This window comes from Oncorhynchus keta, chromosome 2 (assembly GCF_023373465.1).
Source record: "Oncorhynchus keta strain PuntledgeMale-10-30-2019 chromosome 2, Oket_V2, whole genome shotgun sequence".
NCBI lineage: Eukaryota > Metazoa > Chordata > Actinopteri > Salmoniformes > Salmonidae > Oncorhynchus > Oncorhynchus keta.
This window is the reverse complement of record NC_068422.1, coordinates 40,849,612-40,868,095: the sequence shown is the minus strand read 5'-3', so window position 1 is coordinate 40,868,095 and position 18,484 is coordinate 40,849,612. Positions and strand designations below refer to the sequence as shown.

General features: G+C 42.6%; 1 protein-coding gene across 1 annotated transcript in view; it reads right to left on the bottom strand.

Annotated features, from left to right (window-relative positions):
• Nucleotides 1–18,484, bottom strand: part of LOC118400281 (sodium/potassium/calcium exchanger 3-like) — a 156,271-nt gene that overhangs the window by 83,427 nt on the left and 54,360 nt on the right. Inside the window, exon 2 of the mRNA XM_035796970.2 lies at nucleotides 2,335–2,463. Coding sequence (XP_035652863.1) covers nucleotides 2,335–2,463 — 129 coding nt within the window. The remainder of the gene's footprint in view (nucleotides 1–2,334; nucleotides 2,464–18,484) is intronic.

Below are 18,484 nucleotides of genomic sequence, written 5' to 3'. Positions count from 1 at the left end.
TCTCCCTTACCCAAATCCAGATAGCAGATGTTCTGAAAGAGTTGCAAAACCTGGACCCGTACAAATCAGCTGGGCTTGACAATCTGGACCCTCTATTTCTGAAACTATCCGCCGCCATTGTCGCAACTCCTATTACCAGCCTGTTCAACCTCTCTTTCATATCGTCTGAGATCCCCAAGGATTGGAAAGCTGCCGCAGTCATCCCCCACTTCAAAGGGGGAGACACCCTGGACCCAAACTGTTACAGACCTATATCCATCCTGCCCTGCCTATTTAAGGTCTTCGAAAGCCAAGTCAACAAATAGGTCACTGACCATCTCGAATCCCACTGTACCTTCTCCGCTGTGCAATCTGGTTTCCGAGCCGGTCACGGGTGCACCTCAGCCACGCTCAAGGTACTAAACAATATCATAACCGCCATCGATACAAGTCAGTACTGTGCAGCCGTCTTCATCGACCTTGCCAAGGCTTTCGACTCTGTCAATCACCATATTCTTATCGGCAGACTCAGTAGCCTCGGTTTTTCGGATGACTGCCTTGCCTGGTTCACCAATTACTTTGCAGACAGAGTTCAGTGTGTCAAATCGGAGGGCATGCTGTCCGGTCCTCTGGCAGTCTCTATGGGGGTGCCACAGGGTTTAATTCTCGGGCCGACTCTTTTCTCTGTATATATCAATGATGTTGCTCTTGCTGCGGGCGATTCCCTGATCCACCTCTATGCAGACGACACCATTCTATATACTTCCGGCCCGTCCTTGGACACTGTGCTATCTAACCTCCAAACAAGCTTCAATGCCATACAACACTCCTTCCGTGGCCTCCAACTGCTCTTAAACGCTAGTAAAACCAAATGTATGCTTTTCAACCGTTCGCTGCCTGCACCCGCACGCCTGACCAGCATCACCACCCTGGATGGTTCCGACCTTGAATATGTGGACATCTATAAGTACCTACGTGTCTGGCTAGACTGTAAACTCTCCTTTCAGACTCATATCAAACATCTCCAATCGAAAATCAAATCAAGAGTCGGCTTTCTATTCCGCAACAAAGCCTCCTTCACTCACGCCGCCAAACTTACCCTAGTAAAACTGACTATCCTACCGATCCTCAACTTTGGCGATGTCATCTACAAAATTGCTTCCAACACTCTACTCAGCAAACTGGAGACAGTTTATCACAGTGCCATCCGTTTTGTCACTAAAGCACCTTATACCACCCACCACTGCGACTTGTATGCTCTAGTCGGCTGGCCCTCGCTACATATTCGTCGCCAGACCCACTGGCTCCAGGTCATCTACAAGTCCATGCTAGGTAAAGCTCCGCCTTATCTCAGTTCTCTGGTCACGATGGCAACACCCGTCCGTAGCACTCGCTCCAGCAGGTGTATCTCACTGATCATCCCTAAAGCCAACACCTCATTTGGCCGCCTTTCGTTCCAGTACTCTGCTGCCTGTGACTGGAACGAATTGCAAAAATCGCTGAAGTTGGAGACTTATCTCCCTCACCAACTTCAAACATCTGCTATCTGAGCAGCTAACCGATCTCTGCAGCTGTACATAGTCTATTGGTAAATAGCCCACCCATTTTCACCTACCTCATCCCCATACTGTTTTTATTTATTTACTTTTCTGTTCTTTTGCACACCAATATCTCTACCTGTACATGACCATCTGATCATTTATCACTCCAGTGTTAATCTGCAAAATTGTAATTATTCGCCTACCTCCTCATGCCTTTTGCACACAATGTATATAGACTCCCCTTTTTTTCTACTGTGTTATTGACTTGTTAATTGTTTACTCCATGTGTAACTCTGTGTTGTCTGTTCACACTGCTATGCTTTATCTTGGCCAGGTCGCAGTTGCAAATGAGAACTTGTTCTCAACTAGCCTACCTGGTTAAATAAAGGTGAAATAAAAAAATAAAAAATAAAAATTTGAGATAGGGGTGTGTTGTATTCATTAGGTATGTTGAGGCTAATTTTTGAAGATGCATTATGATGCATTACAAGCTCCAAACATTTAAAACAATTACAGTGATGACAATAACCGTGGTACTTTGCATGACAATGAATCATTACCAAAAATTCCATAATCGTCACAGCCCAATCTGTAAGGCTATCCCTACCTGTCTGAATTTTCAATCCCCCTTAATTTATTTGATTCCATCTCTACTCCAGTCTTCCCTATATCCTGCAGGAATCCCACATGGGACTCCCATGTATACTAATTCCAAAGCTTCAACTCCACTACAGAATTTCTCGCTTGGCCAATAGTTTCACCAACCTGGCAACCAAAAGTTGAATCACAACTTCTAAAGCGGGGCCTGCCCTACCTGGCTCAGTGCAGTTTTTGGACGGGGGGTCCAACAGAAGGTCTGTCTCGTTGTCCCAGGACTCCTGTAGTAGCCTCCGACTCTCCCATCTGGCACCCTCCTCAGTAGTAAGGCTGGAGATGTCATAACCTGGGATGGAAAGATAGAGCATTGTTAAGAGTTAAAATTACACTGGAAGTTTTGCATACCATAAAAGAGTGGGCCACCTCAAAAATGTTACCAATAGAGCTAATGCTTTCCATGATAAACAACTGGATATATCTGTTGTGTGAGGCTAGATTGGAGCTAGCAAGGCACACAGTTCATGGAATGTGTCACATAGGACACATAGCTCACACAGAGCTCAGCCCAATTCTAATTATCAGATACCAGAACTCAGAAATTCAAATTCCAACCAAACCTAGCTTGGCATGTCAGAATAAAATGAGACACTAGTTATGAAATCATTAGGAGCGTTCCTACGACAACACAGTCAGCAGTGGAATGCTCCAGAGGCCCTGGGGTGATCATTTCGGCAGCTCATTCATCTGGGTCACCATGTCCTCAAGCCACCGCCTCCAATTCAATGCAGCTCCCAAGATGCAACAGGGCACGACATTACGATTTGGCAATGCCTGAGAATAATATCCCTTACCATATTGATCAAAACTGGGAATAAAAACAATCACAGCTTTGCTCGCCTGTCTACTGTAAATGTTGAGGAGCAGGCGGATAGGATGAAGACACATAGACACTGAGCAGGGAACCTAGGAAGTGTCCATGTTGTGTGACTGTAATCATAGATTATGAATACAGATCCTAGAAATAAATATAATGGAATATGTCTGTCCTTGTGTGTTTGTAAGAGTGCAGAGCATTTCCTCTTTGTAGGACAATATTCTATTTTATGATCTGAAGTGTTTATTTCAACCTTGGTTATATCAGAAAAGCCCACTGTGTCTCTCCCTTCCCTCTTTGTCTCTCTCTCTCTCTCTCTCTCTGGCCACTCTACCATAAAGGCCTGATTGGTGGAGTGCTGCAGAGATGGTTGTCCTTCTGGAAGGTTTTCCCATCTACACAGAGGAACTCTGGAGCTCTGTCAGAGTGACCATCGTGTTCTTGGTCACCTCCCTGAACAAAACCCCTCTCCCCCGATTGCTCAGTTTGGCCGGGCGCCCAGCTCCAGGAGGAATCTTGGTGGTTCCAAACTTCTTCCGTTTAAGAATGATGAAGGCCACTGTGATCTTGGGGACCTTCAATGCTGCAGAAATGTTTTGGTACTCTTCCCCAGATCTGTGCCTCTACACAATCCTGTCTCAGCACTCTACGGACAATTCCTTCAACCTCATGGCTTGGTTTTTGCTCTGACATGCACTGTCAACTGTGGGACCTTAAATATACAGGTGTGTGCCTTTCCAAGTCATGTACAATCAATTGAATTTAACACAGGTGGACTCCGATCAAGTTGTAGAAACATCTCAAGTATGATAAATGGAGTCTCATAGCAAAGGGTCTGAAAACGGGGTCTGAAAAAGTAGATAAGGTATTTCTGCTTTTTATTTTTATAAAAGTGAAAACATTTATAAAAACCTGTCTTCACTTTGACATTGTCTGTAGATTGGTGAGGAAAATGTTCAATTTAATCAATTTTAGAATTAGGCTGTAACGTAACAACATGTGGAACAAGTCAAGGGGTCTGAATACTTTTTGAATGCACCTTACACGTACACACACGTATGCACACAGAATGATTTTCTGTTGTGGAGTAGAGGTAGTAGAGGCCTGCTCAATGAGCCAGAATGCACCCAGGAGCTGGAGTTACTACCAAGATGTGTATAGGGCTGTAGCTGTGACCATACCATATTACAGCCACACCAGCAGTCATGAGTCATCCCACGTGGCCATTTAGGTAATCTCCTTTAATGCACTCTGGACACGTGTTAGTAGTATCCAACTTGCTAACGATCATCAGGTCCTAATGGCTTGGTACTCAGGACTCTATTGTCCCTCTAACCACTCTGACATCAAGGCAAATGCAATCGAAAATCACATCAAACACTTACCGGCAAAGAGGTAGGCCTATCGTACTTTTAAAACACCTCACTATGATGATAATTTAAATAAAGAAGTTTAACAGCAGGTTGAAACTGAGTGTAAAACATGGTTGTTGTGGATGTTGTTTCAAAGCCTGACAACAAAATGGACAGCGTTTTCCAAGGTGATGATTAATTCAAAACACCCATACGCATATGAAATCTTATGCGTATAGGCTTAGGAGCACAAGACCGAACACACAAAAAACTGAGTAAAAATTAGTATTGTGCCTAGGGTTGCACATTTTGGGGAATATTCAGAGATGGAAACTTTCTGTGCGACTTAAAGGCAATATATGGGAATTAATGGAAATATATGCAAATTAATATTAATACCATTTAAATATAGATGTGTTTTGCATTGGATATATTTACCATATCATATGGAGACAGAAACATAAACCTTTTACCATATCATAAGTAGACATAATTGCAAATTATTAAATTCTTCCAATATATATATATATATATATATATATATATATATTTTATTTTATTTTTTTATTTTATTTTTATTATTTAGCTACGAATTGAACTTGAATTAAATGAGTTGACTCTTCAAATGGGATGATTTCACTGAACAACAAAATAAAGGGAATATTGAATGACCCACAATGATCCATCGCATCTCCAAAAAAAGTTTTCAACATGATAGTCGAGAAACTAAAGCTTTGGTTGTCTTCCTCTCAGGCTTCCATGTCTTCTCCCTGGATCTCCTCAATGTTCACCTCTTGAACATCAGACTCTGAGGCCTCATCCATACTGTCACTTTCCAACCCTGTTGAGGATGGCTCGTTGTCAGGCTCAAAACACACACACACACACACACACACACACACACACACACACACACACACACACACACACACACACACACACACACACACACACACACACACACACACACACACACACACACACACACACACACACACACACACACACACACACACACACACACTTACTCACTTACTTACTTATAGGCCGCATCTTGGCAGAGAACAATAAAGCCTCACTCATCGTATCAGTTACATGGAAGGTTCGCTTTTAAACTAGACAGAGATATTTGCTATCATTAGAAATGTGCTTGATAGTGACCTTTTAGTGTCTATGGACAACATCCACCTACACAGCATGCAGAGGAGTTTACATAAGGCCCATTCACACCTTAGCCCAGGGCTATGGGAGATTTTAGCCTGGGGCTAAGCGAGTGTTCACACCTGCACATTCTAAAGTGGGCTAGCACCAAACTTAGCCAAGGGCTAGCTGGCCCTGCTCCTGACTTTTGTAACCGCGTTCCTTTGTTGAGGAGAGTCGGACCAAAATGCAGCGTGGTGGTTACTCGTGTCTTTAATGAAACTAATGACGATACATGAAATAACTTGTAAATATACAAAACAATAAACAGAACGCGAAAACCTATTACAGCCTATCTGGTGAACACTAACACAGAGACAGGAACAATCACCCACGAAATACACAGTGAAACCCCGGCTACCTAAATATGGTTCCCAATCAGAGACAACGAGAATCACCTGACTCTGATTGAGAACCGCCTCAGGCAGCCAAACCTATGCTACACCCCAGATTGACAGCTCTGGCTGCTCCATGCAGACTGGCAGCTCTGGCTGCTCCATGCAGATTGACAGCTCAGGCTGCTCTATGCAGACTGACAGCTCTGGCTGCTCCATGTAGACTGGCAGCTCAGGCTGCTCCATGCAGACTGACAGCTCTGGCTGCTCCATGCAGACTGGCAGCTCTGGCTGCTCCATGCAGACTGGCAGCTCTGGCTGCTCCATGCAGACTGACAGCTCAGGCTGCTCCATGCAGGCTGACAGCTCTGGCTGCTCCATGCAGACTGGCAGCTCTGGCTGCTCCATGCAGACTGGCAGCTCTGGCTGCTCCATGCAGACTGGCAGCTCTGGCTGCTCCATGCAGTCTGACAGCTCAGGCTGCTCCATGCAGGCTGACAGCTCTGGCTGCTCCATGCAGTCTGGCAGCTCAGGCTGCTCCGAACAGGCAGGAGGCTCCGGCAGCGCTGTAGAGGAGGAAGGCTCTGGAAGCGCTGAACAGGCGGGAGACTCCGACAGCGCAGGAGAGGAGGAAAACGCTGACTGTGCTGAACAGGCGGGAGACTCCGGCAGCGCAGGAGAGGAGGAAAACGCTGACTGTGCTGAACAGGCGGGAGACTCCGGCAGCGCAGGAGACGGGGAAAGCGTTGGCTGCGCTGAACAGGCGAGGCGCACTGAAGGCCTGGTGCGTGGTGCTGGAACTGGTGGTACTGGATCGAGGACACGCACAGGAAGCCTGGTGCGGGGAGCTGCCACCGGAGGACTGGTATCGGAGGACGAATCTTGTACCTAAAGCACCAAGCTAGCAACTCCCTCATTACTCTCCACTCCACTTTCCCCATTAACTCCTTCACAGTCTCTGCTTCGTTCACCTCTAACACCGGCTCTGGTTCTGGTCTCCTCCTTGGCTCCTCACGATTAACAAGGAGAGTTGGCTCAGGTCTATCTCCTGACTCTGCCACTCTCCCTCTGAGCCCCCCCCAATACAATTTTGGGGCTGACTCACGGGCTTTCTTCTGCGCCGTCGTGATTGTCTCTCCAACTCCATTCTCCAATAGCCCTCTTCGCACTGTTCCAGCGAATCCTAGGCGGGCTCCGGCACTCTCTCTGGGTCGACTGCCCACCTGTCTATTTCCTCCCAAGTAGTGTAGTCCCGCTGTTGTTTCTCCTCATACCAGCGTCTCTCAGCTCTTGCCGCCTCCAGTTCTTCTTTGGGGCGGCGATATTCTCCCGGCTGATCCCAGGGTCCTTCTCCGAACAATTCATCCTCCTTTCGCTGCTCCTGCTGTCGCTGCCTGTTACCACGCCACTCGGTCCGTGTGTGGTGGGTGATTCTGTAACGGCGTTCGTTTGTTGAAGGAGAGTCGGACCAAAATGCAGCGTGGTGGTTACTCATGTCTTTAATGAAACTAATGACGATACATGAAATAACTTATAAATATACAAAACAATAAACGGAACGCGAAAACCTATTACAGCCTATCTGGTGAACACTAACACAGAGACAGGAACAATCACCCACGAAATACACAGTGAAACCCCGGCTACTTAAATATGGTTCCCAATCAGAGACAACGAGAATCACCTGACTCTGATTGAGAACCGCCTCAGGCAGCCAAACCTATGCTACCCAAACCCTACTCAGCCGCAATCCCAATGCCTAAAAAACCCCAATATGAAACACAACATTTTAAACCCATGTCACACCCTGGCCTGACCAAATATATAACGAAAACACAAAATACTATGACCAAGGCGTGACAACTTTTAGGGTCTAGCCCCGGAAACACGGTGCCAAAATAGCCTAGAATGCTCACTGTCCAATTACAAAAGCTCGATTTAGGACAGCATTAACACCACAGAGCCTGCTGCTTTTTCTCCAAATTGTAAAAGCAAGCAGAGCATAAACTGACTACTCTTTAGTTGACTGATATAGAGGACAAGGTAACTGCTGTTTGACAGAAAAAAAGTATGTATTCCAAGTACTGAGCTAGTAATGTAACTGACATTTTATCTTAGCTAATGTTTCATCCCCTTTTGACTGAAGTGAATGAAATCCTAGCAGCTAGTTAGCTAGCTAGTAGCTACCACAGCCACTTCAGCTCTACCTAGCCTCTAGCTATCTTTCAGGTAGCAGTATCTAACGGCTGTACTGTATATGGGAATTTTTGTAGCCTTTGTTTTGTCCCGTTTCAATAGAAGTAAATTTGATGATGTACCATTAGCTCGAGCTCGCCAAAAGACCGATATGCTGATGTTTTTTCAGCGCAATATGAGTTTTTATTGTTCAGTATAGCAATGTAACATTATTGATTTGTCAGTTTCCCTAGCTAATTACTTACTTTTCACACTGACATGGTATTAACAGGTTACAGGCTTCACTGTCATGGTGCACAGTCAGTACACACCACTATACTCATCATGTCTTATCAGGATCAGATAGTGACAGGTATCCCTGCAGGGTCAGACAGCCAGAGAAAACCAGTCTACGGAGCTCAAGTGAATTTTGCAGTATATTATAACAATCAGTGAATGGATATAAAGTTCCATCTTGAGTTCATGGCTAGGCTACAGTCAGGGATCTGGGAATAATGGTCATTTCAATTATTGAACCATTGATTCTATTCATGGATAATATAATGTATAAATGTACACCAAGGTAATTCTTTGTCATGCCTCATCTGAGCAGGATCAGATAGTGACAGGGGTCTCATCAGGGTCTGGCAGCCAGGGAAGACCAGTCTGTGACAGCGCAGAGTGGGATTATTGCCAACATAACAGTTAATTTTCTCTGTGCAGCAAACACTGGACAAGCAAGAAGCTTCAAATATTGAAACTTTTTTAAGGCAATGTGACAACCTCTAAAGTTGATTTCCAAACTGATAGGCTTTTCCTGATGACACAAAACACGTCAAACAAAACTGTGAGGAAGACCTGGGAGACGCTATTCATGATGATAAATGGATACAGATATTTTAGAATGCCCAGTCATCTCATATCATCTCAGACATAGGGTACTGCAGTTTAAGACCATCCATAGAACGTACTATATGCCAAGGACACTGAATATCATGCAATATCATGCACTCAGAAATGGTATTCTTCTGCTGCATAAGTCATGGCCTTGTGAAGGCATGCAGAATTCTGGCAAAGAGTATGTTATTTTATGTCAGCATGTCTACAGATTCTCACATTTTTATTTGCTTGGAAAGGTTGATACTGGAGACTGTTAACAGAAGAAACTGTGTAACCTAGCAGTTATAGCGGCTAAGAAATCCATTTAATTAATTGGAAGGTTGGTGTTAGAAATGTCAAGTTATGTACAGTGCATTCGGAAAGTATTCAGACCCCTTGACCTTTTTTCACATTTTGTCAGGTTATTTTTCCCCCTCGTCAATCTGCACACAATACCTCATAATGACAAATCGAAAACAGGTTTTTAGACATTTTTGCAAATGTATAAAAAGAACGGAAATACCTTATTTACCAAAGTATTGATACTTTGCTATGAGACTCGAAATTGAGCTCAAGTGCATCCTGTTTCCATTGATTAGCCTTAAGATGTTTCTACATCTTGATTGGAGCCCACCTGTGGTAAATTCAATTGATTGTACATGATTTGGAAAGGCACACACCAGTCTATTTAAGGTCCGACAGTTGACGGTGCATGTCAGAGCAAAAACCAAGCCATAAGGTCGAACGGATTTGTCCGTAGAGTGCCGAGACAGGGCTGTGCGGAGGCACAGATCTGGGGAAGGGTACCAAAACATTTCTGCAGCATTGAAGGTCCCCAAGAACACTGTGGCCTCCATCATTCTTAACTGGAAAAAGTTTGAAACAACAGGACTCTTCCTAGAGCTGGCCGCCCGGCCAAACTGAGCAATCGGGGGAGAAGGGCCTTGGTCAGGGAAGTGAGTTCCTCCAGAGATTCTTTGTGGAGATGGGAGAACTTTCCAGAAGGACAACCATCTCTGCAGCACTCCACCAATCAGGCCTCTATGGTAGAGTGGCCAGACAGTAGCCACTCCTCAGTAAAAGGCACATGACAGCCCACTCTTAAGACCATGAGAAACAATATTCTCTGGTCTGATGAAACCAAGATTGAACTCTTTGGCCTGAATGCCAAGCGACACATCTGGAGGAAACCTGGCACCATCCCTAAGGTGCAGTATGGTGGTAGCAGCATCATGCTGTGTGGATGTTTTTCAGTGGCCAGACTGTTTTTTTGAGGGTACTATTTAATGAATCTGCCAGTTGAGGACTTGTGAGGCGTCTGTTTCTCAAACTAGACAATCTAATGTTCTTGTCCTCTTGCTCAGTTGTGCACCGGGGCCTCCCACTCCTCTTTCTATTCTGGTTAGAGCCAGTTTGCGCTGTTCTGTGAAGGGAGTAGTACACAGCGTTGTAAGAGATCTTCAGTTTCTTGGCAATTTCTCACATGGAATAGCCCTAATGTCTCAGAACAAGAATAAACTGACAAGTTTTTGTAATAAACTGACAAGTTTTTACAAAAAATAATATAAGTGGGTACAAAACCCGTCGCACACCGACACATGACTTACAATTGCACATAAACATACAATAAAACAATCTCTTAAATACACAACATGTAATTGACGGGATTGGAACCAGGTGTGAAAGAAGACAAGACAAAACCAATGGAAAATGAAAAATGGATCAGTGATGGCTAGAAGGTCGGTGACGTCGACCACCGAACAAAGCCCAAACAAGGAGAGGGACCGACTTCGGCGGAAGTCATGACAGTTTGTGAAGACAGTTCTTTGTTTCTGTCCATTTTGAGCCCATAATCGAAACCACAAATACTGATGCTCCAGATACTCAACTAGTCTAAAGAAAGCCGATTCTATTGCTTCTTTAATCAGAAGAATAGTTTTCTGCTATGCTAACATAATTGCAAAAGGGTTTTCTAATGATAAATTATCCTTTTAAAATTATAAACTTGGATTAGTTAACACAACGTGCCATTGGAACTCAGGAGTGATGGTTGCTGATAATTGGCCATTGTATGGCTACGTAGAGATTTGACTAAAAGTCAGCCGTTTCCAGCTACAATAGTCATTTACAATATTAACAATGTTTAAACTGTATTTCTGATCAATTTTATGTTATTTTAATGGACAAAACATTTGCTTTTCTTCCAAAAACAAGGACATTTCCAAGTGACCCCAAACTTTTGAATGGTAGTGTATATTGAATAGCAGTTTTTTATCATGTTTTGTTATTTCTGTATAACAAAAAAAATTGACGACGACATTGCCTCTTTTACAATGGAGGTTAATAGGAAAGAATGTTGGTTTTGCCCAAATTGTGGGCGTGTTTGAGAGGAATTCCTTATTATTATGTGAATACTGACTGGGACTATATGAGCACGGCAGGAAGTAAAAGCTGGAAATTTACCCATCAACATGTGCTGTGATTCGTTGATTCAACTCAACTGACATAACAAAGACGTGTGACAATGCAGCATTTTCCCCAGTACTTTTCCATTTGGTGTTGATTCACCACACCACTTTCAAAGCAGCTTATTGGACAAGTTGACATAGTACCTCCACCAATTTCAGCCCGTATGTCTTTGTTTTGTCTTGTAAAAACAACCCTGTCCCTGTGATTTCACTCGGAACCCACATGCTCTCTGCGACAGGAGGATTCACCTGTCAGTCACAGTGGTTTCCTAACTACAGCCGGCTACAGAGAACTTTTTAAAAGCTTTGCGGCTGTGGTAACTAGCGACAACCATCTCCTGCCTTCATGAATGCCTTCCTCACGAGAGAGTGAACACACATTTGAATGGAAAACAAGGTAGCTATGTATTACATTTACATTTACATTTAAGTCATTTAGCAGACGCTCTTATCCAGAGCGACTTACAAATTGGTGCATTCACCTTATGACATCCAGTGGAACAGCCACTTTACAATAGTGCATCTAAATCTTTTAAGGGGGGGGGGTGAGAAGGATTACTTTATCCTATCCTAGGTATTCCTTAAAGAGGTGGGGTTTCAGGTGTCTCCGGAAGGTGGTGATTGATTATTAATAAAGGCAGTTAATACAATCAGTTTAGTCATCCTCTAAAACGATCTAGAACAGTGGTTCCTAATCTTTTATAGTCCCGTACCCCTTCAAACATTCAACCTCCAGCTGCGTACCCCCTCTAGCACCAGGGTCAGCGCACGCTCAAATGTTGTTTTTTGCCATCATTGTAAGCCTGCCACACACACACTATACAATACATTTATTAAACATAAGGATGAGTGTGAATTTTGTCACAACTCGGCTCGTGGGAAGTGACAAAGAGCTCTAATATGATCAGGACACTAATAATAATAATCATTTTGCCCTTTATTTAACCATCTTACATATAAAATCTTATTTGTTCATCAAAAATCGTGAATAACTTACCACAGGTTAATGAGAAGGGTGTGCTTGAAAGGATGCACATAACTCTGCAATCTTGGGTTGTATTGGAGAGAGTCTCAGTCTTAAATTATTTTCCACACAGTCTGTGACTGTATTTAGTTTTCTTACTAGTGAGGGCCGAGAATCCACTCTCACATAGGTACGTGGTTGCAAAGGGCATCAGTGTCTTAACAGCGCGATTTGCCAAGGCAGGATACTCTGAGCGCAGCCCAATCCAGAAATCTGGCAGAGGCTTCTGATTAAATTCAATGTTCACAGTACCGGTTGTTGCAATTTCGATGAGGCTTTCTTGTTCAGATATCAGTTAGTGGACTGGAGGCAGGGCACGAAAGGGATAACGAATCCAGTTGTTTGTGTCATCCGTTTCGGGACAGTACCTGTGTGCTACCATCCTGTTCGAAGGTAACAGACTATTTTATTACAGTGGTCAAAATGGATTTTCATATGTTCCATGGTGTTTATCGCCCCCTGGTGGAGCTTTCTGGTACTTAGAAAGACTGTAAGGAAATAGGAAAAGACATGCAGAGAAGCCGCTAAAAACAATGCTACGGTGCAGTTATTTCTTGCCTCAGAAAATATTTGTTTGTAAGTTTGATTCAAGCATATTGCTGGTGATGATAATCTTGTTATTGATAGAATTGCTTACTTATCAATGTTAGTTGGTTGCATTTACTCACACAAATTGCCTTTCCTTTCATGTATGCCGTCAGCTGTAGTACTTTGTAAATGAATTGTAAAACATACAATATGGTGGTTTTGTGACTGTTCCTAGTGTAATATGCTTTGTCACTGTACGGAGGTGGTTGCACATTACTAGAGTAACGAAAGGACTTAGCCAATTACCTTATGAGTAACAATTAGCTATATGGTTTGGCACCATGCCAGATACATGGTACCTTGGCACGTGCTTTGTATTTATGCAACTTCAACTTGAAATGTATAATGTACAGCTACAGTATGTCGATGTGAATTGTATATTATTTTCTGTATTTTGCAGTTTCACAACATAAACGTTTTCAATATATTCATTCAAGAAAAGTCACGCCTTGGGAGTTTTATTGAAGACTTAGTTTTTAGCTATCTGTCTAGTTTTGCATGGGAAAGCAATTCCAGGACAGAATAACCTGCTTAATTGCGCACACAACTCACTCAGGTTGTTCGCTATATCACATTTGACAATGTCCGTAAGCTTGAGTTAATTTGCACACAGAAAATCACACAATGATGGAAATACCTGTGTGTTGTCCTTGTTAATGCAGTCAGAGAAGAGCTCCAACTTCTTAATCATAGCCTCAGTATTGTCCCGCACATTGAATATAGTCCCTGTAATCCTAGATTCAGATCATTCAGGCGGAAAAAAACATCACCCAGATAGGCCAGTCATGTGAGAAACTCGTCATCATGCAAGCGGTCAGACAAGTAAAAATTATGATCAGTAAAGAAAGCTTTAAGTTTGTCTCTCAATTTAAAAAACGTGTCAATACTTTGCCCCTTAGTAACCAGCGCACTTCTGTATGATGTAAAAGCTTTACATGGTCGCTGCCCATATCATTGCATAGTGCAGAAAATACACAAGAGTTCGGGGGCCTTGCTTTAACAAAGTTTTCACAGTAGTGTCCAAAACGTCGATCAAGCTGTCAGGCATTCCCTTGGCAGCAAGAGCCTCTCAGGTGGATGCTGCAGTGTACCCAAGTGGTGTCGGGAGAAACTGCTTGCATGAGCGTTACCACTCCACTATGTCTCCCTGTCATGGCTTTTGCACCATCAGTACATTTGCCAACATGAGCAGCAGCTACGTTTGGCTACATACGGACCGTTAGTGGAATTCCTGCAAGAGAATAATGGTTAATGCGATTGGATGTTAATTATTTGACTTGGCTACCAGTATTTGACATTGTGTTGTTATTTCGCTGAACACTAGATGGTTTAATTTAATTTTTGGCAGTGAAACGAGGCTACTCAGGTGAGAAAAAAACCTCACCCAAATGTATAGCACTGTTTGAAAATGTGAAATTTTTTAAAATAAATGTGAATCACATTTTTATTAGGCGTAACCCCGACGGCATTGTGCGTACCCCTGGGGGTAGTTTGGGAATACCTGGTGTAGATGAAGGGGAGGAGACGGGTTAAAGAAGCATTTTTAACCTTTTCATACGTGAGTTCCAAATATCTTTAACGGTTGCCCCAGTGTGAGTTCTGTTATGCACGTGATGTCAGAATGCACGTACGCTCCAAAATGTGATTAATACGCGAGAGGACAGTTAAGATGCGCTGCCTGCTAATTAGCTATAGGCTATGTTTCAACTTGTCAATTTCAAATGATTTTCTAAGAAGTTGTATTTTCTAACAACAGTTTGAATTAAGGTGTGTTCCGCCTCCTCATTAATTCACATAAAAGTCGCCCATTTCAGCGTTGAGGACAATTTATGTTTGAGGCTTTACTGAGCCGGACAAACTTCTCTCTTTGAGAGCCGACTCACTTCACTAATGTTTGCGCAGATCAAGTCTACAGATATTTGCGCAGTCTTGCACGAATTGGACCATTTTCTGACTGGGGACATGCGTGCATTCCTATCGAAATAAGTTCCTTATTTTCTGTATATCGTTTTGTCATCTCTACTGTTGGCGCATATAGTACAGTATGTATGTATGAATGTATGTATGTATGGAGCATAATGCATTTACAGTTTTATTCACGTTTTCAGGTACGGCTGACAAATAATGCATTCCGATTATTGCATAGATTGTAATGGACTCTTGTGGTGTGTGTAAAATAATTTTATGAAGGTTGTACTGATTATAATGAGCTAATGCTAAGGTATTTGCCAGCTATGTGTAGCGCCATGTTTGTTGACATTATACAATTAATTCCGGGTGTCACGTAAATGTCTGTCAGAATAAAGTGGTTATAATGAGGTGAAGGAATGAATTCACTCATCTTTCGGGTAAACTTCCGGAGGTGAATGAAGGGAAGTGAATGATCATAGACGACACACCCTCTTCAACATGCATACTATAAACAGACCAAACTCATCTTGTCTCCTCTTATTATCTGTGGTTTACATTAGAGAGGCTCCCATTAAAGAACACCCATTAGATAGGCATCTCTCTGTTAATAATATCACATACAACATGAAGCATTTTTACAGATATTATCCAGATACTGACTGTTAGCACTTGGTGGTCTATAGCAACTTCCCACAAGAATGGGCTTTAGGTGAGGCAAGTGAACCTGTAGACATATTACTTCGTATTACTTCAACAGTATTTGACATAATATCCTCTAAGCTTTACAGGAATATGACTCTGAATATATACAGCAACACCTCCTACTGATGTTATAACCTTGTATTGCTACCACTGTATCGTCAAAGGAATAATCTAGGTGAGTTTCAGACAGGGCCAGTTTATGAATCTTATCTGATGTTACCAAGTAATCGATTTCATGAACCTTGTTTCTAAGGCAACATACTGTATGTTGATGTGGGCTATTGTTAGCCCTTTTCTGGGTTGCTTGTTTGTTTTTAGTGCTTTACTGGGAAGCTTATCAAAGCTAAACATGACAGTGATATAGATGAAAGTACGGGGTGAACTGCTCACAGTGGGCTTCCTACTAGGGTGAACCGTCTCAGTGCTAACAGTTTAACTCGTGTTTTTAGGCACATGATTGCTGCTGACAATAGCTGTCAGACTGATAGAGGCATTCAGGAGCGTTAGAGGAACATACATCAGGTTGCTTGCATTGGACATACCACCATTTCCACGGGAGTTTATACGCTTTTTATGTTGCTGGTTATGACTGAAGCACTAATAGACCCAGAAACGAGCATCAAGTCTCTGGTTGCCTAAGCAACACCCCCCACAATGCAGTAGCAGCACACATAGAAATAGAATGAATAGAAAGGGTTTGGAACCTCTAACCCTGGCAATATGACTGATAGATACTTGCACCATGGCATTGCTCTCTCTCGCTCTGCTGTGTGTATTTTGCTGAAGCTCATTGCCTAGAACTCAAATTACAGCACAGATTCCAGAAAAACAGTCGCTTTCAAACTAGGGTTTTTGTGGTTAATTGAGGTAAAACAGTAATTCTGCTCATAGATTATGCATGTATCAACTACACATTGATAGTCTGAGTACCAGTCTCTTTAACTAACATTCCACACCTTATCACTGCTTGTCATTGTCAAAGAGACTGGCGACCTCAGTGTTCAATATGCACTGGATAGAGGGCGGAATTGCTCTTTGGTTGTGGGAAATAACATACATATTTTCCATGACAACATATGGAGCCTCGAAAACAGAATTAGAATTTATTTCTAAAAAAAGTCAAAAACAAACATTTAGCTGTTAGCGAGGCAAGTTGTTGTATTTTGAGACTTTTTGTGGTTGGAATTGCAGTATGTATTTAGCTTGGAGAATGTAGACATGCGCCAGCAACTTTTGACAGATTGGTTTCGTTTGGACAAACAAAAAACGGTTGCTAAGCAACTGGATACCAATGTGTTCTGTGGAGTTCCAATATTTGCATAATCGTTGTGATTAGATGTCGACCAATTAATCGGCATGGTCGATTAATTAGGGCCGATTTCCAGTTTTCATAACAATCGGAAATATGAATTGTTGGACAACGATTTGGCCATTTTTTTTCACACCTTTATTTAACTGGGCAAGTCAGTTAAGAACACATTCTTATTTTCAATGACGGCCTAGGAACGGTGGGTAAACTGCCTTGTTCAGGGGCAGTACGACAGATTTTTACCTTGTCAGCTCGGGATTCAATCTTGCAACCTTGCGGTTATCTAGTCCAACGCTCTAACCACCTGCCTTACATTGCCTGCCTATTACGCGAATGCAGTAAGAAGCCAAGGAAAGTTGCTAGCTCGCATTAAACTTATCTCATAAAAAACAATCAATCAATCAATCATAATCACTAGTTAACTACACATGGTTGATGGCATTACTAGTTTATCTAGCACGTTGTGCGTTGCATACAATCGGTGCGGTGCGCATTTGCAAAAAAGGACTGTCGTTGCTCCAACGTGTACCTAACCATAAACATCAAAAATCTGTCGTTCTGCCCCTGAACAAGGCAGTTAACCCACCGTTCCTAGGCTGTCATTGAAAATAAGAGTGTGTTCTTAACTGACTTTCCTAGTTAAATAAAGGTGTAAAAATAAATAGTCATAAAAAATCGGCCAAATAGGTGTCCAAAAACACCGATTTCTGATTGTTATGAAAACTTGAAATCGGCCCTAATTAATTGGCCATTTCCGATTAATCGGTCAACCTCTACTTACAGCTGCAGCAAAACGTAATTAAACTACTGTGTTCCTAAAATGTTTTAAATTGTTTTATTGTTATGACGGTATTCATCTATAACTGTCGATTACACGGTTATTGAGGCCAGCCCCAGGTCTATATCTGCTTTAGGCTACTAGCCTATTATACAATGTATTTGTGTTTTTTCTGAATATTCTTTTTGCAATGTTTACCACCAGTTATTTGTCATTGGTATGTGCCAGGGAGGGTCTAACTTAATATAAGCACCTGTTTTGGGGCTTCTTGGGTAGATTCGTTTTGGGGGAGGTGAGCTGAACCTGGTACCTTTGTGACCCATTTCAAGAAGCTAGGCATTTGAATGTAATATATATATTTTTCTTTTATAAAAACGTGTTTTTTTTGGCAGAAATGCCTTCTGGAACATGTGAACTTTCATGTGCCTTAATAACAAACGTGTATGCCATCTGTAAATACAGCAACTTCCAGCATGCGTTTACTGTAAACACTGAGGCTGTACTCGCTTTAAGTTACAGTTTCAGACAGTAGTCAAGTAGGCTACTGTGGCTATTTAATCCTAGTCGGCCAACCGGAGTGGCGTACCATCAAAACAAAATGCATCCCATAACATTTTAACATGGGAATAGCCATTCTATCATTCAGCCTACGGTAGCAGCCAAAGTGTGGTGTTCAATCTACGCCTACAGTACATTCCATGAGTGTCAGGGTTTACCAGAATTGGACCCAGAAGCAGACCAGGACAAGGTGAGTATAAAGATGGTGAGTATT